The following is a 22997-nucleotide window of genomic DNA, read 5'->3' as shown; positions in this document are numbered from 1 at the left end:
TATGCTTCTAGGATGTCTTCTACGAACCCAATAACACGATGCTTATAACTAAATCAAGAGATTCATCACTAGATGATGCAATTTGTTTGTTGAAAATTACATCTTCCACAATCTCCTAGATTACTGCATCTATCAACTTCCTCTTATCAGTTGGACAATCAATAGTAACACCTTCAATTACCTCATTTATTTAATTGCTTTCATTAGTTGAATTGTCATAACCACATTATCTTCCTTCCTAGGCAGAGATAGGTCCTGGTATATGGTGGTTAATCCATCACTTTAATCCTACAGGGAAGTTTCTGACAATTTTATTGTCTGCACCAAAGAAGTTTGAGCTTAGCACAACTTCAAGAACTTCCCCTATTGACCAATGACCTAGTGCCAAAACTTTTTCACTACTTGCATACCATAAGTTGCTCCAAGTTTTCTTTGAGAGGCTGATTCTCCAAAGAAGGATTCAAATTTCCTTGAATTGGTACTTTAAGTAGTCTTCATATGTAGGCAACTTAGTAAATTTGACCCATGGTTATAGGAGACTGCTGAATTAATCCCTTTTAATATCAATTCTTAATCGTGCTCTAAATTGAGATATTGTTAGACTATCACTTTCTACCAACTGACTTGGAATCTTCAACTCTTCAAATTTTTGCATACACTCAGTGATCGACTTAGTAACAAATCTCATAAAATAGCTTGGAAGGTTAGTCAAGTGTGGCTTTCATCTCATTGTCAAGTGTGGCTTTCATCTCATTTCATGTTTCGAGTTTCATTTGCCATCTTCTTGTTGAATTCTCATCAACATTGTACAATCATATTGTTATGAGTCCAACCAATCTTATTTTGATAAATCTGATCCTCTGTACATCTTGTATGCCATATCAATTGAGTATTCGTCCATTGAGTTATGCCAATTAAAACAGGAATTAAGATCTCTTCTTCCATCAAAATCAGGAGCTTTCACCTTTTCATAATATCCCAACATTATCTTCAACATGTCTCATATCAAGAGCACTAGGTCAACTTGCAGGTTTTGAATTGGTGGGGTTACTTGTGCCCTAAGTGTTCAAGTTCTTCCAAATTGCACTAGTTGTGTTTTGCAATATTCGAGTCTGGTATTAGTGTTTTTCTCATATGCAACATGTCAACATTCTATTCAGGGTTAGACACCACCATCAAAGCTAAAATTTTCTTGAACTACTGTCAGATTGGTCTTTTGGAGGCAGAAAAACAAGGAACCAGTCTGATCAAACATGGCGATCAGAGAAATCGAAACAGGTTAAATCAAGTGAGTCCTACACATGGCTTGGCATGCATGTGGTTCATGCACTGGCTTTCAAGCACCGAACAACAATGGGCTTTTGTCAGTCGACTTGATTTCAATGGAGGTTGCAAATTGAAGGTTGGTTTGAGATGAATTGTGCTAAAAGGACAAGAACAAGAGAGGTAGTAACTAGGTAAACTTGCAAAAACAAGTGGTGCATTTTTCAACGAAGTTTCGCAGCAAGGCTTTAGGGTTTTGACAATCAGGCCTTCTAAGGCTAGTGATAGCAGCAGCTGTTTGGAGTTTTTTCTTTTGCAGTTTGGAGTTTTCATAATTTTTGGCTTAGAAGATTAGTTTTGGCCGTGATACAAACCAATATAGGATAAATTAGAGTTAATTTGCCCATTTAGGAATTTGGGTAAAGTCTAGATATCACAACTATGGTTCTTAAATATCAAGTTTAAAATTTGATTTAATCACACAATTAAGTATCGAGAAAACTTTCGAAGCATTTTACCCAATAATTGATCAATCATCTTAAAGGAGACTACAAATGTATTTATGGAGTGTCAAGGAATCATTTTTTGAATTTAGGAGGATCCCTAGATTGACAATAGCTCATTAGCTAGTTGGCTCCCGCACTTAGTTTAATAAATCTACATCTCCTAATCTCACTACCTCTTACTTTGCTAGTCATATGGATAGGAATATCTCCTGGCGTTTTTCAGAAATCAAAATAATCAGGAGACCATTGACATGCTACCCTTACTAAATCTCGTAAAAAATTTCCATTATTCTCACTACATTGATGGCACAATCTAGACCTTACATCCCCTGGAACTCACACAAGCAAATTTTTTTTTTCCATCATATTATCTATAAACCAACTGCTACATACTTCATTTACTAACTTGCTTCTGAAAGTGAAAGTTATTTGAAGGTCAAGGTTTTTGCTTGAACTGTTGTTTTTAACAACCTCAAATTAATCAGTTGTTGCAAATTCGTAGGTTTAGCCGTATTCTTTCACCAGATTTTGTCTTATCTGCTTTAGGAAGATGGGGGCTTGTAAACATATAGTCCACCATGTGTGGCTTGGAAGTTGTAAACCAGGCTGTTTGATACCTGTCGACTGGTGGACCGGGCTATTTCAACAGACATTTATGTTATATGTTTACTGGACTGCTTCTTGAACTTAAACTTATACAGTGAAGGGGTAAAGAATAAAGCTAAAATCCTTTAGTAAGGTACATTTTTTGCAGGTCTGTGAGCACTGTGGCTAGAGTAAAAGCACAGAATTTTTGGACAGTACTCCCTTTTTAGCTCTGACAGGACAAGTGAAATTTCTCGCCCCTTTAAGGGCTAAGGCTCTTCGCCAGTTTGCTGATATTTTCATTTCTGCGTTACAAAGAAAATAAGGGGCGATACTGCACTGAGTTTGTGATCTTTGTTGTTTTCGTAAATGTTTTCGGTCTTCAAAACAAAGAAGACTCTTGGAGGATATCTTATCTTCCATGATTGTCTTTTCCTTCTATCTTTAATGAGATTTCTTTCTTATAAAAAAATACTAATAAGATTAAGAATTCTACTCCTGATAAAGATAGAAAAACAGAACACAAACAAACTAGGAAACATAAAAAAATAACCTAAATGATATCATTCTTAAATAGTAAATTACTACTATGCATATGCACCCCCATCTTTACATCATCCAAGATATCAATATTTTATTTGTAAGCTTCCAAGACCTTCCCAAATTCCATTTTCCTAAATGACCAAACATCATCCAAAAGGAAGCCAGTAACATTTCATATACAATATCATGCATGGTCACCAAACTTATGCAACAAACAACTTAGGAAATGCTTACCAGAGACACGACAACTGTAAGTAGCATCATCTTCATCAGCAACGAATTGATTGGCATCCATTGACCAAGTACGAACCTAGACAGCAGTCATATGAGTAGAGGAAAAAGAACAAACCAAGAAAAGAACCTTCTTCCTGGAAGATCATACGTATAGCACTAATGCCCAGGTCCACAAAGTTCAGTGATCAAACAAATAGCAAGACCATAAAATGCAGAATTGCATGCACCATGACTCACAAGGACCAAAAAAGCACCATACAGCCAGGCTACAGCACCACAAATATCCACAAATATTGTTCTCACCGATCCAATGCTAAAGCCAATACAATCTTCTTCCTTCCTTTTTTCTATACATCTTAAATAGAGTAACTACAATTTTCTCTATAAATATTAAATATTGCTATCATTTTTTCTGTAAGTATTAAACAGAGAAGACTACTATAACAAGTCAGGTGCATTAAACCAAAGTACATCCAGTTAACAGTTTTTATATTTAAAACTTTTAGTGGCCCCAATTGAAACATATTGTCCATTAATACCCACTCACATTATCAATTTCTCACATGCAAAGGCTTTTCATGAATCATGGATTCAAACAATTGACCTAAACTTAAATTAGTAAAAGCATCAAGAGACAAGATCTTAATACACAATCTATTCCATTGTAGCAGTCACGAAACTAGAAATTAGTTAGTGAGGGGATAGATATGATTTATTGTAAAAAATTTGTGAGTGTGCCAGAGTTGTTTTTTCTTAATTACCATTAGACATTTTATCTTATACATTTTTAACATATAATTTACTTTTACTTATTTATTTTATTTATACGCATATTCATGTACAAAAGTTATTATTATTATAGAAACACTAAGAGAAAGTTACAATGAACATATTTGAAATGATTTACTTCTATTACTTACATATAAAAAATACAAAAAAATTGAAAGAAGCTACTATATATGTATAAATATTAAGGATAAAAACTAAACAAGGGTTCTGGGCAGTCAAAAAAATAGAGAGGTTCTAATTGTCCTTTACACCAAACTACATATTAACTCATGAAGAAGCAAAAAGTAAGGGCAGACATCACAAACCTGCTGATCGGTCATCTGCAAGAAAGCAATTGTGTAATATACCAAATCCTTGATATTATTTGCAATGACCTGAACAAACATAAAAAATCTTAATTTTTTTTGGAGAAAATCTCACAACTTCAGTACCAAATATAATGAAAAAATTAGTGGAGATACAAGTACTATAAACAGTTTGGCACTGCACCTTTACCAGCTTTGCACTACCGATCATGGTCAAAAGAAACTCCAGTAACTGTAGATTGAAATTATGCAAGAAATCAACCAAGTAATCCTAAACAAGAATCTTAGAGAAAACAAAAAGATTTGAGGACAAAAAGCAGAGACGAACGTATATGAAACTGTAACACACACTAAAGATGTGATGAAATACTTCAGAATCCTGAATCATCGAGAAAATCTTTCTTTTAATTATTGTCCCAGCATCCACAACTATTTTTCACAAAGACATTTCGCTATTTTCCTTTAGAAAAAAAAATTTGTTCGCCAGAGACCAAGGGGTTGCCATCCAAATTAGAACTCCTAAAGATTTAATAAGAAAACAGATGATTCCAAAGTGTATATAATATCTTCTGCATTTACACAATTATTTCCACTAAAGCAAAAATTTTAAGGTAAGAAACCATTTGTCCTAAGGATGTAACCCTATGTTTGGTTCCCATTCCATTTCCTCTCAATTCCCAGCTTTCATTACATGTTACTTTTAATATATAGATTTTCAACATGTTCTACATTTAATTTCACCATAACCCTCATCTTGAATTGAAAATATATTCCCACTTTAATTCATAGGATTTGAATTACCATCCCCAAATAATTTTAAGTAGGGGAAGATGTGGGGTGAGATTAAGCATACAAATAATGTTTTAATTTTATATATCAAGACTAATATGAAGATTAGAATTGTAGATTAGGTAAGCATAAAATGGGAATAGAATGGAAGTTGAATCTAACACAGCTTAAAGAAATTTTCACCAACTCAGAGGCCTCTAAACCTCTTATCTCAAAACCACACAAATCAAGGATAAACAATCAGTGGCTCTTTTCCATTCTCTAGGAGTTCCATCTCAATTGATAAAAACACAGCCTACATCATCCCAATAATTGTGTAAGCCATTTCTTAAGATGTACGGTCCAAGAATAAGGCAAAAGAAGATGGTTAGAGGTTTCAGCATCTCCTTCCAAAAGGTTACACAACTTTTAGTCGAGAAAATTTTTCTTTTTTGAGTTGTCAATAGTCCAAGAAACAGGAATATCTTACTTGCTTTAGTCTGCAAATATAATAATCTATACCTGGATGATGAAGGAATCAAGGCTTTTCTCAACGCCATCCGAGTCATAGCTTCCATCATATGGATCTTCTATACCTTCTATTGATGACCGCACATATACTTGAAGAGATGAAACAAATGTCTGCCATAAAGGCCCCATGATAACTGAAGCATTAAAGGGTGTCAAAGAGAGGAAAAAAGAAAATTGATATTGACAAGAAAAAATCATAAAGAAGCAAATACAATCAGGTTTTAACATATGGGCATCCAACATACCCATAAATTCTCTTTCAGCCAGACCAGGGAAATTCTGAACAACCTGGTTCAAGCATTTTAAAACCTAGGTATATAGAAAGAAATGGAATGCCAATAATCAGTATATTTTTTTAAAACATCAAAAACAAGACAACGGAATAACTGGCCCAAATGCATAACCAACCTCCATTCTGATGCCCCAGTCATCAGGATCTTCAGGTAAAACTGGTTGTTCCAAGATGGCAGAGAATTGATCCAACCATGGCTTCAGCATTGGTATCATTAAAGCAGCTGTTTCTGTCTGAACATAATATACATTAGATACATCTATCTGTAATAGAACAAGCTGAACTAAGTCACATGCAAAGCCATGCATCCAAACAAAGAAATATCAAAAGAGTACCTTGTATACGCCGCTCATGACTCCTATTACGGAGATGCAAGAATAAACGATTGAAAGAGCTTTGGCACGCAAATATTTGTCATAAGTCTGTAAACACATCCCAAATAAAAGGTGTCAACAATCAACAATTAAACAAGTCTCTATTCAGCAACGAACCAAAACTTTCTGAGTTACCAAAATCTTCTATGCAAGTATATGTAATCGACTAAATGGTCATAAACTAACACAAAGCAAAAAACAAACAGCCTTAAAATTTAAGATAATCCCATAAGAGATCACGGAACGTAATTGTTAAAAATGCAGCAGAAGAAATTCAGAAACTTTATGAAATATGTACACTGATTATTTTGAAAATAAATATTGTGTATCAATCTTCAAAATAGCAAACTCACACGAGCTGCCAAGAGCAGGCAGCCTACATTTACCTATTATAAACTCCCCTCTCATTCCCTTTATATTTGTCTTCTAAGAAAAAATGTCATACATTCACAGAGCACTAAGAGAGTGCAAATCTGTACACAAAAACTTTACTACTCTAACAAAATAGCAATGAAGTTCCCAAGATCCTTGCTACAATGCAAAGGTTATCCTCTAATCAAAAAACTCAAGACTTGGAACTAAGTGTCTTCAAAATCTGTCAAAATGAGACTCAAACCTCTCAAAAGCTCTTTTATTCTTTTCTTTTTAGATGACCCAAATGATAGCAAGAGGGATAAGCCTGACTGTCTTCTGACTCTGAAATCCTTTCCATGCCCATAACTCCTCCCTCATATTACTAGCCACGACCCAGATTATACCCAATAGACTATAAGTCATAGACCAAAGGCAGTAAGCATATGGTAATTACTAGAGAATATGACTGCAAGTCTCTGCATCATTCTTGCACATAAAGACATGGTCACCAGGATCCTGATCCTTTTGATCAGCCTATCCAGGGTCAAAATCTGCTCCAAGACCGCTTCCCAAGCAAAAAAGGCCACCTAAGAGTGGTCTTCACTTTCCATACCAGCTTTGGAAGGGAACTTGACAGGTTGGACATCATTCTTGAATATGTACTGATAATAAGAGCTACAGAGAAAGAGCTCCTAGAAGATGAACAGCAGCCCTATTTGTCCTCCAAGTTCCTAGAAACCATCACCTGAGACAAAGCATTTGAAGGCACAAGAAACTCTCCAACAACCAATCACTCAAATTCCTAGCTAATTCTATGTCCAAGTAGATCCAACGTGCACCTCCCTAACAGTGATCTCCTTCTTTTGCACAAGCGCAAAAATTCTAGGATACTGCATACTGAGTGACCCACCTTCCATCTAATCATCCACACAGAAGCTCGCTCTCTCGACCCAGAACCAACCTGCATATTGAGCAACCCCCCTTCGATCCAATCATCCACCCAGAAGCTTACTCTCTCTCCCTATAACCCACCTTCCATTTGATGCTCTTTTGGAATGGCCCTTCCCATCATATACTCTTCCATATTGTCAAAAAAATGGTAAATTAGATTAAAGGATATAAAGATAAATTATACCCTATGAAATTAATTGCAATTAATTATTTACTTCTTTATCTGTCCTAAAAGACATGTATATATAAGGATGTAACATTCAATAGAATAAGTCACAAAACCCAGGTTTCCATTTCAGCAAATATTGAAGGTGAATGCTCCTCCTAGAGTTACTTTTCTTTTATGTGGGAGGCAAGGTGTAGGTGTGTCTTAACTATTGGCAAACTGATGAGAAGAGAAAGATTATGGTGAACCATTGTTTCCTATGCAAGAGGGAGGCAGAATCTAGTCATCAGATTCTGTTTGGTGCTCACTTGCGTATAAGTTATGGACAATGGTTTATGGATTATGGGGATTAGTTGGGTAATAGCTAACTCAATAAGAGATGAGATCTAAGCCTAGAAGGGTATTAGTGCTGGGAGAAATCACGTGGGTCTCATTCCTCTTACTATTTTATGAGTGGTGTAGAATGAGAGAAATAACAGAGCTTTTGAGGGAATTGAGAGGATTTCGTAAGAGACAGATGACTCCAGATACTGGATTTTTTGGTTATGGGGCATTCTATTCATTTTATTAAGGATTTTAGGAATTTTATTGATATTTTAGGTTCGAGAAAGGCAAAAAGTTTAAACTTTCACCCCGTAGCTCCCAACTCTGAAGGTTTTATCAGCTTTCCAACAAGGTCACATCTGGACACACAAGTGTTTTCCACCAACTTCTAGCTTGGTGTCCTTTTCGGATAACCACTCTTCCCCTACCATCCCCATCTCTTTATCAACATCAGAAAAAGACCTCCAGCATGGACGGCCAGAGTCACCCACAAGGTATGGCGAGCACCCACCAAGCTTCTGACCCACGACCTCTTCCTTCCTCTCAATAGAATTTCTACAAGCATCTCACCTGCCAACTTACTTACTTCCCCCAGAACACTATAGACACACAGAACCCTCTTCCATTCTCGCAAATCTTGAACCTTTCAACCACTCTTCCAGTAAGTCCGAAGTTAGAAGATTTCCATTCTGTAACAGGGAAACTCGTGGTTGTGGGAGATGACTTAGACATCACCACAGGCGAGAAAAAACCCCACTGAAACTCACGTTCAAAAATTTCTCTCTCTAAAACTCAACAAAGCTAAAAAAATTCTGGGGTTGCAACTCCATCCATTCCTCTTATGTAAAATTTAAAAATTTATATATCAGAAACCACGCAATCAAAGTGCTAAGTCACAGGGTATCTAGCTTGACCAAAACATCTAATCAACGACGAAACAACCAACAAATGAGCAAGAGAATTTTCCCACATAACATTCTATCAAATACAGGAACTTATTCACTTTGAAAGTTAATAATACAGGTGCAGATGGCCCCTAACTGTAAATGAAATTCAACCTTACAACGTACAATACAACTACCATATCTCATTCTTGCAAAGCAGAGGAAAGCAAAAACACTCCTTCAAAGTAACAGTTTGTAATTCTCAGCATATTCACCATCACAATATACATTTTTCTAAAAGATAGAAATGATAAGAACATGCAGATAAACAGAAGAAAACAAACCTGACAGGATGCTACAATTGTATACAAGCAGGGGAATAAAACTGGAATTAGCGAAGGCACCACTTTATCATCCAAGTCCCCGGAGACAAGAGCCAAGCACCTTAGGGCTCCATATACTAAAAAATATGAGAATACTTCAGTCTAAAGAATGAAACATATTCTACTACTATAGAAAAATCATATCTGGTAACAAAATGGATCAATACTGGAATATAACACTCTTTAGCTTATTGGGCCAACTTTCTGGAGTCTTATTCTGCGTGGACCCAGCTTCATCTCTATGCACTTTAGCTGTCCATGCAGTCTTAAGTAATTCTCTGTAGTTGTTCAAGGATACCCTTTTTCCCAAAGAAAGCTGTTTAAAAATATCACATGCTGATAATTCATTAAAAAAAACGGTTTATTCACCAACTCCCAACATTATCTCTACATTAGCCCTCTTGCTAGTATATGGGTTCTTTGAAACGAGAGGAAGAGAAAAATTTTGAGCATGTTTATTCTTCTCGTAATAGAGCTCATGATATATGGTTTTAAACCCTTTGTTTCCCCACCATCAAACCTCCCTCACCAAAACCCGGTTCGAGGGGTAGATGTTCATTTTGGCAAAGGATTTGAGAGATATGTTGCAAGTTTAAAAATGTTCTCACTTTGTGCATGGGTTGCACCCTCTTGTTCCATTTAATGCATTCTCTTTTTCTTCTCAAAGAAAAAAAAGATAACTGTAGATTTATAAAAAAAAAATTATTAGAAGATCCAAAAGTCATTTAACAAGAATAATGATTATATTAAGAATGGTCTTCCTATTGATGTATATTTCACTGAATATTACAATATTATACATACAAGTTTTCCAAAGAGAAAAAAAAGATAGATAATTAATTAAAATTAACTACAAATGATGTAATTTTACTTTTTAACCTGATTTTCTTCCTCCGTAACATCCTGATTTACTTCCTCTCTAACATCCTTATTTATTTTCTTTTTAACATCATAATTTACTTTCTCTTTAATACTTCTCCTCCAGCTGAGAAATAAATGTTGTCCACTCTCAGTTTGGCAATAAGAGTTTGAAATATTGGGTTACTTACACCTTTAATTAACACTTCTCCTCAAATTGGCAGGCAAGTATGGCAAACATATTAGATCGCTGTCAAGTTTTTTTTATAAAATATCTGTTAATCTTAATGTGTTTGGTTCAATCGTGTTGTACCGAATTGTGAGTAATACCTATAACCAACTTATTGTCACAGTATAGGCACATGATATTTTCCCACTCGATTCTAAGATCTTTTAAAATTCTTTCTATCCATAATAATTTGCATACCCCTTGTGTCATCGCCCTGAACTCTGATTCCACACTTGATCTCGCAACTATGTTTGTTTCTTAATTCTCCAAGTGATTAGGTTGTCAACCAGGAAGATAGAGTAACTTGAAGTAGATCTTCTGTCCATAATCAACCCTGCATAATTTGCATCACTAAAGGCTTTTAGGAGCAATTTGTCATTCGTTTTTAACATAATTCATTTCCCTAGTGTAAGTATTGCGATAGTATGTAAGCTGCTTATAAGTATAGTTCTCTGTATTGACTTATAATACTTACCGCGTAAGTGACATCTGATCTCGTGTGGGATAAATAAATCAGTTTTCCTACTAATCTTTGATACATTTTCTTATTTATTGGTGTATCTTCCTCTGTCATTCCTAGTTTTTTATTAGGTAAGTGTCTTACCTGGTTTACATGCTAGTTTGCCAGTATCCTTTAACAGGTGATGAATATATCTTATTTTGAAAAACAAAAATCTCATATTTTGGACGGGAAACTTCAATTCCCAAAAAATACTTCAATTTGCCTAGTTTCTTAATTTTAAATTTTTTTGTTAGGCACTATTTTAGTATTAATTATTTTTTTTCATTGCTTTTTGTTACAATAACGTCATCAACACATATTTGAAGAGTTGTAACTTCCCATGTTTTTGAATGTTTGATCAACAGAGTGTAATCTCTTGAGAGGACAAAGTTTGAAGGTTATCTTGTGGTGATGAATTTTCGAGTTAGTTTTGGATGTTCTCTTGTGATGATGAATTTTTTGGTAGATTCTAAATCTTCTCGTGGTGATGATTTTGAGGTGTGTGACAAAATTGATAGGTTAAAATCTATTGAAAATTCTTTTTTTGAAATAAAAAAGTTTATTGAAAATTTTGTATTTCTTGTCTTCCAATATAAGTTCCCCCTGAAGATAAAGTTAGGTAAAATAGGATTCTTATTAAATAAATATGATGTCCACAAACACATACACCTTTTAGGTTGGTGGATGGTAACATTTGTAACCCTTTTGAGTTGAGTATCCTACACATACATATTTCAGGACCCATCAATTCAATTTACCTTTTTTATGGGAATGAATATGAAGAAAGGCAACACATATAAATATTCGAGCGACCTGATAGTTTGTAACACTTATTGTTAGATAAAACTATTGAAATGTTTTAAGAGAACTTTTAAAATCAAGAACACTTGTAAGCATACAATTAATAATGTAGGTGGCAATAAGGATGGTTTCACCTCATATTATTTTTGGATGTTGTTTTGGAAAATAAGCTCTTATGGAGGTTAAATTTATTCATGCGTTCTGCTCCTCCATCGTATTGCAAAATGTGGACACATAATGATTCACGAAGACTTCCTTCTTAATGGAAGGATGATGAAAGTGTATTATTAAAAAAATTCTTAACATTATCAATACAGGATTTTTTATGGATATTCCAAATTCGGTTTTTACCATATTGTAAAACCGGGGTATGATATGACTATCAAATTTAACTTTGAGGAAAAATAACCATGTGATTCTAGTGCAATCATCAATAAGTGATACAAACCATCGAGTCCCAAAAATATTAGTTGTGTCAAATGGTCCCTAAAATCACTATGAATTAATGGAAAAAGAATTGAACTTTTGTTATCACTAATATGAAATATTGTATGCTTATATTTTGCAGATTCACAGATATGATAGTGTAAATTTCCATATTCTAAATTTGTAAACAATAAAGTAAAACTAATCTTTAAAATGGAGATGGATGGATGCCCAAGTCTCTTATGGTAAAAAAATTTTCTATGGGAGTCGATGATGATGAACGAGAAGGTTCTTTCTGGTGTATCCAAGTAGTAGAATTCAGACAGGAATCCATGTCTGAACACAGCACTTCCAATCATCTTTCTTGATTTATAGTCCCGAAAATCACAATGAAACGCATGAAATGTTATTTTACAATTCAACTCTAGTGATAATTTACTAACTGATACAAGATGAAAGCACAATTTAAAAACATTAACACACTTTCTAAATATGCTAAATGTTCATAGAACCATATGTAATGACAATCTTCTTGTTATTTGGACAGAGAACATACGTACTAATAAGTTCATAAGTATTTGTCATATGATCATGGTTCCTCAGTGTACAATCCAGAAATTTTCAAAGAGTTTATTTGAGGCATTCATACTGTGTAAAGAAGAAAGCGTACCTGAGTATTTTATTACACTTGTATTCGTAGGTTTCTCAAGGTTCTCCAATTAACTTCGTAGTCATTTAATTTCACCTTTAAAAGCAGTGACATCGGTAATTGTTTCTTCTTCCTGTTAGTTAGATATATAAATCTATTCAAGAATCTTCTGCGGGGTATTTTTGTATTTTCATTCTTTGTTGCATGTACTGAGCTTGCCATGAAGTTTCCAACACTCATCTCTGGTGTGTGTGGAATTTTTACAAAAGATACACCAAAAATTATCCCTATTATTGGCTCCTAAAATTGTAGTCTTAGGGTAACTGGCTTTATTTGATTGTTGACAGGTCTAGAACTTCGTGAGATTAGGGTTGAACTATTAGTAGAGCGAGATTCGAGCATGATCCTCCTCCTACTTTCTTCTGATGTTACGATGAAAATTACCTCATTGAGTGATGGTTTTTCCTCTTTTCACAAGATTTAGATTCATACTTGATCATATTCCAGATTTACTCATGCCGAAAATTAATATACACGATCTTTTTCTATAAACATTTTGAGACATGCTGCATTTCTACTGTAATCCATGGTCAGACTGTGGTACTGATCCAACTTTTTTCACCAGCTTTTGACATGTTAAAATATTTATTTATTGATTTTTGTTCTAATATCGTAAACTATGTTCTAACAATCAGATCATAAACTAGTCCAACGTCTTTAACTTTGGAGTACGTTTCACCGATTACATCCTACACAGACTATTGAGGGAATGAACCTTACAGTTTCGCTTATCTCTAGAACCATGGAATCCTCTTCATCCAAAGTCTCGAATGTAGGGATTTCGAGATTTAGTACAGTACCTCGAAGATGGTCAGCCTTCTCTTTGCCTCTTAGGGTGGTCTGAATTAATAAAAACCAGTTCAGATGGTCTTTTTTTGTGAATCGATACGCAACCTAAATTAATTGAAACTCGAATGTGAAACTTCCCATGTGGGAATATACTCTTAACATTTTGAGATATTACCTCCAACATTCTTCAAAAATTATATGATAATTAATTGTTGACAAGAAAAAAAATTAGCAAAAGAATTTTATCCCAAACACGTGGCTGCATAAAGAAAAAATTGATTCCGCATTGAGTTAACTCGGACTTGAAACTTACTAAGTCAACTCAGACCTGAAACTTAGTCAACTCGGACCTGAAGCTTACTGAGACAATTCAGACTAGGAACTCACTGAGTCAACTCGACGATTCTACCTTGACACGGTTTGGCTTAGAACTGGATCGGACTCACGATAGAGGTACTGGTGGTCGGCACGCTCACATCTGGGCAGAGTTTAGGCTTGTGGACAACTGCTGACGCAAAATTGGACAGAGATGAGCACGGCAGGAGTCACGGCTTGCGCCTGATAACTAGTGGCTGCAGGGAGCAGCAGCTGGTTCTGGCCAAACCGGGAGGTGCACTAGGCTGCTAGGTGGCAGCTGCAAGGAGCAGCGGCTGCTTCTAAGGCCAACTATGGAAGCCAGTTGGTGGTAGAGGTGGCCAATCCTGTGGTGGCCGGTGGCAGGAGGGTGGTGGCCGGATATAAAAGTTGACCCTTTTTTTGCAATTTTTTATATTTCGACAATAAAAACCGAATATAATTTGTGAAAAAGTTAATAAATTTCTTAATCTAATACTCTGATATCATGTTTATAATAGTTTTTTTATTGATGTGTATTGCACTAAATATTACAACTTTATATATAAAAGTTTTTTATGATGGAAAACGAAATAAACAATTAATTATAATTAGTTACAAATGGCGTATTACTCTTTAGCCTGATTTGCTTCCTCTGTAACCCTCTAATTTACTTCCTTTTTAATACTCTTATTCACTTCCTTTTTAACCTGTTGATCTACTTCCTTTTTGACATATTACAATTCTTGTAATGCTAACTTATATGAGTAAAGACTGATATGCATCGATTGGCATATTAAGATACAAGAGACTGACCTCCATTCATGTTGTTTTGATTGCTAATCAACTTAATGAGAAATGGCAATAGTTCAGGCCAACCGTTGGGCCAGTCATAGGTTGCAATAGATGCTACAGCCATACTAACTGCCGTGCAGATTTTCTTCTGAGAATCATCCACTGATGACAAAAGAAGTCCACGTATAATAGCCTAATAATGCAACCATAAATAAATTAGATATATGGCCATCAAGAGTTTATGAAAATCAAGCCTTGACAACAATTAAGTGCCCCAACAGCATAATGACAGATTAGAAGACAAATACCAACAACAACTTAAAAACTGCCCACATACGAACACATTTTTAAACTGCTACTTGAAAAGGTAAGCTTATCGCTCATACAATAACCAAACATGCAGCAAACAGTCAAAACCAAGATTACGACTTCGACAAATCATTATGAACTGCAAAAGGAACAACAGCTAGGAAATAGAAATATAATGTGGCATTAAGCTTATCTATCATATAATAACCAAACAGATTGAAAATAGTAAAAAACATTATCACACCTAACCAAATCATTATGAACCACAGAGTTCAACAACTAGAAAACAGAATCTTAACATGGCATCCTTGAAGATATATAGGAAAATATATGTAATCTGGGTCGATGACCTTGTAGTCGTGCATGCAAAACCTCTTTGTGACAAGTGCACAAACACAGTAATCTAAAAGAACAAAATAAGATCCTGATATGTAAACGGTGCAACTCATAAAACCTACTTTGAAGGTCGGCAGGACATAATGACTTGGTAAAGGCAGAGAGAGAAGAGAGAAAAATAATCAAAAATGATATGGGCCTTGGGACAGCTGAGGCTCAAAAAAAACCATTTTTCACTTCTTATTAACCCACAACATATAGGATATGAACTACATATATGACTTTGCCTTTACAAGTTAATCAAAGCCTTTGCAAGTTAATCAGAAACAGGCCTAGAAGAGATACAACAAGACTCAATCACATATAAATTCACATATGGAAGGTGAAAATAAATAGATTATAACTCATACAATAACCTAGTTCTTCAAGTTCATTTGATGCACCAATCTGGAATAGGGTAAATTTGATACTTCATTTATCCATTGCGGGCAATAAATCCATGACTGTCTATAGAGAGTATGGAGAAAAGATACAACACAAAGGAAAAAAAAACCCAAACAACCATACAATTTCCAAACACTTCAAAAAATTAAGATAAGCTTTGAAATGTTATTTTATTTGAAATACATACCAAACTGCACTTTAGCAGATATTCAGTCCAAGGAAAAAGAAACAATTTACCAACAAACATGGAGCTGAAGTGAAAATTGAAAGAGAAAATTCATTGCTCTACTGCATAACAAAACTTCAAGTTATGTTATTAACAAGGGATGTAATTCAAGCATGTGGCAGATTATTCTATAAATTTAGCTTTTCTGGATACCTTTTCCTCGCTTGAAACAGCAGGATGTTCGAAAGAATCCTCACCCTCCTGCCAGTGTTTCTTAATGAATTGCTTTAAAAGGACGGCAGCCAGGTAAAAGAATGTTAAGTCTTCAAATAATCAACAAAATCTCAAATATGCCGTACATGAGAAACTTCACCCAGACTCAAAATGCAAAATGTAGTTATAATACTTCCATTTAAAAGAGGAAAAAAAGTAGGAAACAGAACAGGCTAAAACATTTACTGTTCATTTATTTTACCAATACGGAACTGAGTTAAAAAAATGCAGGATGATGATAAATGTCATATACAGATCTCCTTCAAGCAAGAAGGCAAAGGAGCTCCATTATTTGGCTTTTATTAAAAGTAATAAGTCAAGGAAGACTACTCCTGCCCGCAATATTAGAATTTCATAAGCATATAACTACATTCACCTTGTATAAAAAGAATATACCAAGAAGAGCACCTCTCTTAAAATAGGAAAATTTAACAAGCAATTAAAAGAAAAAATAAGCAATGTCAGAAAGGATATCTGGCGCAGTCCTAATGGAAGCTCCTTGTTAGCAGCAACCTTCGTTAATGCGGCCCCAAAACCTACAGGCCAAGCAAGCAACGAACTATTATATATCAGTTCGATACAGAAGTATGTAAACTACAGAAACAGATAAAAGTTGATTGTCCAACAATGGCACTAGAGCATAATAATTCTACCAAAGGCGATCCTGTTACAGGAATAGCTTCTGTCATGATTATTGCCATCCATGTTCAAGATACAACAATAAAATCTATACGACCTAGAGCTCAGGATACTCCAGATCAACATTATAGCACTCTGTATCACTCAATTGGTTCCAGTTTTATGGGAACTAAAATTTGAAATGCCACTAATCTCCGCATAAAATTTTAATCAATCCACTATCCAATTCCAAGTACCATGGCAGACGAATTAGTCAAAGACAACATCAACAATAATTATCATAGAATTCTGCCCGATTATACAAATCTAGAATTTATCGTAAAAATCAAAAGAGAAATGGGCAAGTATAAAACCTGGTTGAAGAGAGGCCTGATTAAGCGAAGCTTCGGCAAAGGAACGAACTTCCTGGTTAAGGTCGAGGGTAGCAGACAAGCAGTTTAGCAGCCATTGCTGATCCTCATCGACACCCATTAGGTTCGCCATTTGGGAATCCACAGTACAAAAGGCAGAAGCAAGAAAAACCAAGTTTGATTATTGGATCAAATGTTTGCCGTTTCGACTTTTCTCTTTTTCCCGCTCTAGAACGGTGTAGAGAACGGAAGTGGATGCAGAGGGAGCGAAGATTTTGAGTTGGTGGGAGTTATATATATCCCAGGGGAGAAGGGAGAGAGAGAGAGAGAGAGAGAGAGAGAGAGAGAGAGAGAGAGAGGGGGGGGGCTCTTGATGGGCCAGTGGCAAAAATGAAAATTTTATTGAATGTTATTAATGTAGAGTCAGTCAGATTTTTAGGGTTTTGCCATAATAATAATAATAATTATCATACAAATTTTCTTGGACCTTTGAAAAAAGTAACCATCTTTGATTGGGTTGGTCCAATTGAGTTGGCACTTTGGGCTTATAAGAGCCTGATCGAGTTTACTTTAAATTTTGAAAGAGATATTAGTAAATACCATATTGTAAAAGCCAATTAAATAAGAAATTATTATGATAATTTATTTTGTAATGATTATTACCAATAAACATTAAAAATTTATGGAAAAAAAAATAAGATTATATATATAAAGTAAGTTCTTTAGAGGAAAAATTGATACAACAAAATTAAACTTTATAAATAGAAGGCACCCATTAAATTGCAAAAGTATTAATAATGAATATTTTAGTTAATTGACAAGGGAGTAATAATTAATTAAGACAACATGTAAATTTAACCATTCATTTTGTGGTGTCCAAACTGGGACAATAAGTTGAAGAAGTATCTGTGCTTTTGCAGTATTCTCATCCCTTAATTAATCTCAAGGTAACTAAGTTTAAGATATTAAAATACAAATGAATTATGAAAACAACACCAAAATAGACATAAGATTAAGATTTATCCTAAATTAATTTAACCTACACAAAATCATTAATTAATCAACTATGATTCAAACAAAAGATTTATTCATTTATATAATAATAATAATAATAATAATAATAATCAAGGATTAACCATGATATCTTCATTATCTTTCTTCCTTCCACCACTAATCCAATTTGGGTGGTGCTTGAAAATCCATCTCCAGCTCTTGAAGCTTTTCCTGCTCTTCTTGATCCCCCGTTCACTCACCGTAATTCTACAGGACCCTGTGTGACTTATCATTTCATTCCCAAATTGCTCGGGTCCCATTAAATCACTACATCTCATACTGCAGAAACCAGAGTTTGAATCTGACATTTTTGCAGCTGAATAATAATCAGCTGCTTTGTTGTTTGATTCTGATGGGAAATCAAATTTTAAATCGATAAAACCTGAATCTTCCCCACCAGTAAAGTAAGTTTCTTTCAGTGAAAAAACCCTTCTGTTTCCGCCATTAAAACCGGTTGTATCACACTCCAAAACACTGCTATCTCGCTTTTCACTCTCAAATCCGCTTTTCCTCGGCTCGGCTTCGCTAAACCCACTTTTCCTTCCTTCAAACCCGCTTCTTCTTGGCTCGGCTTCGCTGAACCCACTTCTCCTCTCTGAATCAAACCCTAGACCTCCATTAACGCTAGAGCTTCTAGCTGCTGATATTGAACTCCTAGCGCCTGAAAACGCCATCGTATCGCCTCCATCTTCAGACCCCAAAAACCCACCTCCTCTGAAACTGCAAAGAGACCTGGACCTGGACACACCGAGATAATCCACAACCCATAAATCACTCTTCTGATCATCATATCCAGCTACGCTTTTAACGCCATCTTTCTCCCGTTTACCACTTTTTCTAAACAGCTTCCCAATTTTCCAAAACCCGTTTTTTCTCTTGATCTCAACGCAGCTGCTACTGCTTCTTTTGAGCAAGAAAACCTCTTCTGGTTTATCTCCATTGCCGATCTTGGACTTGGGAATTAGATTTGGGGCTTCGTTAATATTTCTTTCGTTCTCTATTAAAAAGGAGATGCGACCCACGCTGCCCACCTCAACAGTGCAAGAATTGCGATTTGAAGAGATCTCAGAACAGGAGCAGGACGACAACCTCTGCTCTCCACAATCTGAGCAGACCAGCTTCACTAATCGATCCTTCAAGCAATAAGGGCAGATACCTACAGACGACGATGATGGGTGTTTCTTGCAGGGAAGATCCGATGAAGAAGAGTAACAATCCGGGAACATGACGTCGCTGTTGTACAATTCCACAGCCTTACCTCTTTCCTTCATAGCTCCTCTTTTCTTTTATCTGTAATCTTGAAAGTGAAAATAGGAATGACCCAACGATCAGCGCTCAAGAAAAGGCAGAGAGAACATAGAAATTTAAGAGATTGAGATCAGAGATTGGTGAGCTGAAAAAGATTATATGTAAAAAGTAAAAGGGTAGATTGAGGATCATTTCAAGAGAGGACTTTGAAAGGGACTACACCACTAAAGGATTTCAAAACCCACAAGGTACTATGACCCTTTGGTAGATAGATTAGATTTAGATTAGATTAGATAGATAGAAAGAGCCGGGAACAGAGAAAGCGTTAGCTTTACGTTTTCTTTACACAAAAACAGTGACAAAGCAAAAGAGTGATGTAAAAAGCAATCGTCTCTTACAGGTATAATTGTGTAGGGAAGTGAACGCAACAGCAAACAGGAAGAGCATGGAGTGAAGCAGTGACCAAAAACATACAAATTCTGCTACTCCATGCACTTGTTTATCAGTACTATACTCTGGGACCCACTTGAAAGAAGAAGAAAAAAAAAAAAAAAAAAGTATTCAAATCATGTGGACTTAAATCAATCAATCGATCAGTCTGTCATGCGTTTTGTCAACTTTTATTTTTAAATTAACATTTTCTTCGCTTGGGTATTGAGCATTGACTTTGTTAATGCAAAATGACATAAATTCTCCCTTCTTCCTCAATTATAGCTGAGTACTAATGTTTGCACATACATACATACACACACATGATGAGAAATGAAAGTTGGATGGCTCAGTACTACCAAATATGAATAAGCTGTAAAGTATTTAAGGCTGCATCTACCCCCAGGAAATAAAAATTCCATAATATAAAATTATAATTGCCTAATTCATTATAAGATTCGTATCCTACCGCTAAAATTATATAATAAATTCATTTTTTTATAAATTTTAAAAAAAAAATTAAAAGGGAAACAAACCCATGACACCTTGCATGAACAAGGCCGAATAGGATAGGTGGTTTAATAGTTTTCTCAAATTTGTTTTTTTCTTTTTTTTTTTTTTGGGTACACGGGGCACACACGTCATATGGTGTCCCTTTCTCCTGGATCTTTAGCACGTGTCCTACCGATTATTCCATTGGGGGCCCCCACACTGATCAAAACCACTCATCTAGTCTTTGGTGTGACCTTTCGAGAATTAACGGTTGTGATGTGGTTAGATGCACCAGTAATGATGGTCATGAGAAGCACATCATGCAATCTAAAACATGTGCAAGCGCTGGTGTGAGATAGTAGTTTAATTTTTATGAATTTTTATTATTGATTTCCATACGAATAATTTGATCATATCATTTATTGAATGTTGACTTATCCCAATAAAATACTGAGTTTTAATTTTTATTGCAAGAATTAAATTTTTATTGTTTTAAATAAATTTTTATTTTTAAAAAAATTAAGGTTATATTACAAGTCTTTTTTTTTTTAGTAATTTTATTTCACGCCATATTAATTTTTTTTAATATTTTTCATAATTATTTTTTTATCTAAAACTTTGCAGTGTTATTATATTTATATAAATAGCAAGTTCGTTAGCTCATATATGATAACATTCTTTATAGTATTGAAAGGAAACATCATCATCATTAATTCAATTTTTTTGGACACAAGTTTCATGTCACGTTATTTGTTGAAATTTTAGAAAAATATGCTCTCTAACCCTATTTAATCAATCTCGCCCGAACATTAAATATTTTCTGTAGGTCTTATTACAATTCTATACATTAGTCTTATTAACACTAGTGGATATTTATTTGTTATGCTTATAATATGTTTAAATCAAAATATATAAATAAATGTATTTTTGTTAAAATCTAATTGAGTGAAATAGCTGTCAGTCATATGAATTGAGAAATTTAAAAAAAAAAAATTGATGTCTCATTATGTCATTTTTAATTATCAATAATATTTAACTGCACCAAAGTTACATGGTCAAAACAGTGTCACTCATCTATCAATTTTAGTCATGAATTCATCATCACTATTACTCATTACTGTAAGTTCATATTTAGACACAAATAAAATCTCATACTTGCTTATACTTATTAGGCTTATTCAAGATAAATATCTACCAAAATACATAGCAAATTTTCCAAAGCAACCAACCTAATTATTCTACTATATATTCGATTTTCTCAAGTTTTATGCTACTGGCAGTTATTTATCATATATATGTTTTTTTCTTAGTGCCATAATGACTTTTTTTCGCCTACATCTTTAATTAATGATCATAATTTAATTAACATACTCTAAAGGATCTTAAATGGGTTAATGTCATACAACTTTTAATGCTCGTGAATCTAATGATATTTAAATATCATTAATATTTTCTTACTAAACAAGTCATTAATTCTCATTGTATGTTCACAATTAAGTACAACATTGATGAAACAACTAAACATTGTAAGATCATATTCATTGCAAAGGATTATAATCAAGTTAATGACTATGATTTTTTTAGACTTATCTACTAAAGGCTAAGTATTATATATAGCAAAGCATTTTTACAAAGAAAAATCTCATTGTAAAAGAGTTATGATGGAGATTATGAGACAATCAGGCTATGCAAATTTACAGTTTTAAATAGTTACCTAACAAAAAAAGGGTCGAGTATAGTATAGTTCTAAAATTAATAGTATAACTCTTGTGTTTAGATTATTTTAAGAGGCTTGATAGAAAATAAGTTTAACTCAACTTAATTATTATCATTATATTGAATACACACAAAAAACTTGTAACGACCCCTGAAATTCAAAAGGAAATACATATAATAATCTGAGTGCGGAAGCAAAATAAAAGATTAAAGTTAACATCCCTTACACAATAAGTTAAAAGTACTAAACAACATCGGAATAAGTTCTCTAAAAGAAATATAAGAAATGAGAAAAATAAATGAAACTATAAAACATCTAACATCTACTCGCCGTCTTCTTGTGGATCGGGTTCGGGAACTAGGTCCTTCTAATTTAAAATGGTTAAATAAAGAATGAGTTACACTAATCCAGTAAGGACATCACACTACATCACCATTACATAAGTAAAGGTTGGTAGAAAACAAACAAAACAACCAATATAGCACAAATTTTAAAACAATACATTTATTTAAAATAAACTATTTACCATTTTTCTTACCATTAGAGAACTTGTGAAAACAACCTATAAAGATAATAACATCATACAAATCACAATTTCATGCATAATCAGTAACATAAAATATATCATAAATCCGTATTCATTAACAATAACTGATTATCACCATTTCTCATTTCACCAGCCTACTAGTATTCATGGGGATCCATAGGGGTGTCTCCGCTACACTTGAACCCTTTATTTTAACAATCTTAATTCCAGGACTGTCCTCATATTCCGTCTGGTATGAGTGCCAAGACATTAAACCTCAATACCCCTTCCGGTATGAGGATGAAGCAGGCCGTCCCCATA

General features: G+C 34.4%; 2 protein-coding genes across 6 annotated transcripts in view; both read right to left on the bottom strand.

Moving 5' to 3' along the window:
- Positions 1-17551, bottom strand: part of LOC110824014 (ARM repeat superfamily protein) — a 31945-nt gene extending 14394 nt beyond the window's left edge. The window contains exons 1-12 of one of the 5 annotated variants that reach the window (XM_088213038.1): positions 17215-17551; positions 16697-16758; positions 16163-16255; positions 14716-14887; positions 9214-9329; positions 6152-6238; positions 5933-6049; positions 5770-5833; positions 5516-5658; positions 4410-4457; positions 4226-4294; positions 3132-3207 (exon numbers count right to left, since the gene is read on the bottom strand). In XM_088213038.1, the coding sequence (XP_088069164.1) occupies positions 3132-3207; positions 4226-4294; positions 4410-4457; positions 5516-5658; positions 5770-5833; positions 5933-6049; positions 6152-6238; positions 9214-9329; positions 14716-14887; positions 16163-16255; positions 16697-16758; positions 17215-17344 (1177 nt within the window). In that variant the 5' untranslated portion in view covers positions 17345-17551. Of the gene's footprint in view, positions 1-3131; positions 3208-4225; positions 4295-4409; positions 4458-5515; positions 5659-5769; positions 5834-5932; positions 6050-6151; positions 6239-9213; positions 9330-9419; positions 9569-10537; positions 10674-14715; positions 14888-16162; positions 16297-16696; positions 16759-17214 lie in introns of those variants that run through there. The other 4 variants (XM_088213035.1, XM_088213034.1, XM_088213036.1 and 1 more) reach the window with 4 other exon arrangements.
- Positions 17552-18147: 596 nt separating this feature from the next.
- Positions 18148-19981, bottom strand: LOC110824273 (uncharacterized). The gene has a single exon (XM_022054856.2). It carries the CDS (start codon positions 19533-19535, stop codon positions 18336-18338), a length of 1200 nt encoding a protein of 399 aa, XP_021910548.1. The 5' UTR covers positions 19536-19981; the 3' UTR covers positions 18148-18335.
- Between the last annotated feature and the right edge of the window lie 3016 nt (positions 19982-22997).

Source organism: Carica papaya, chromosome 2, assembly GCF_054855325.1.
Source record: "Carica papaya isolate Zhongbai chromosome 2, ASM5485532v1, whole genome shotgun sequence".
Classification (NCBI taxonomy): Eukaryota; Viridiplantae; Streptophyta; class Magnoliopsida; order Brassicales; family Caricaceae; genus Carica; species Carica papaya.
This window is presented reverse-complemented; position numbering and strand designations above follow the sequence as displayed.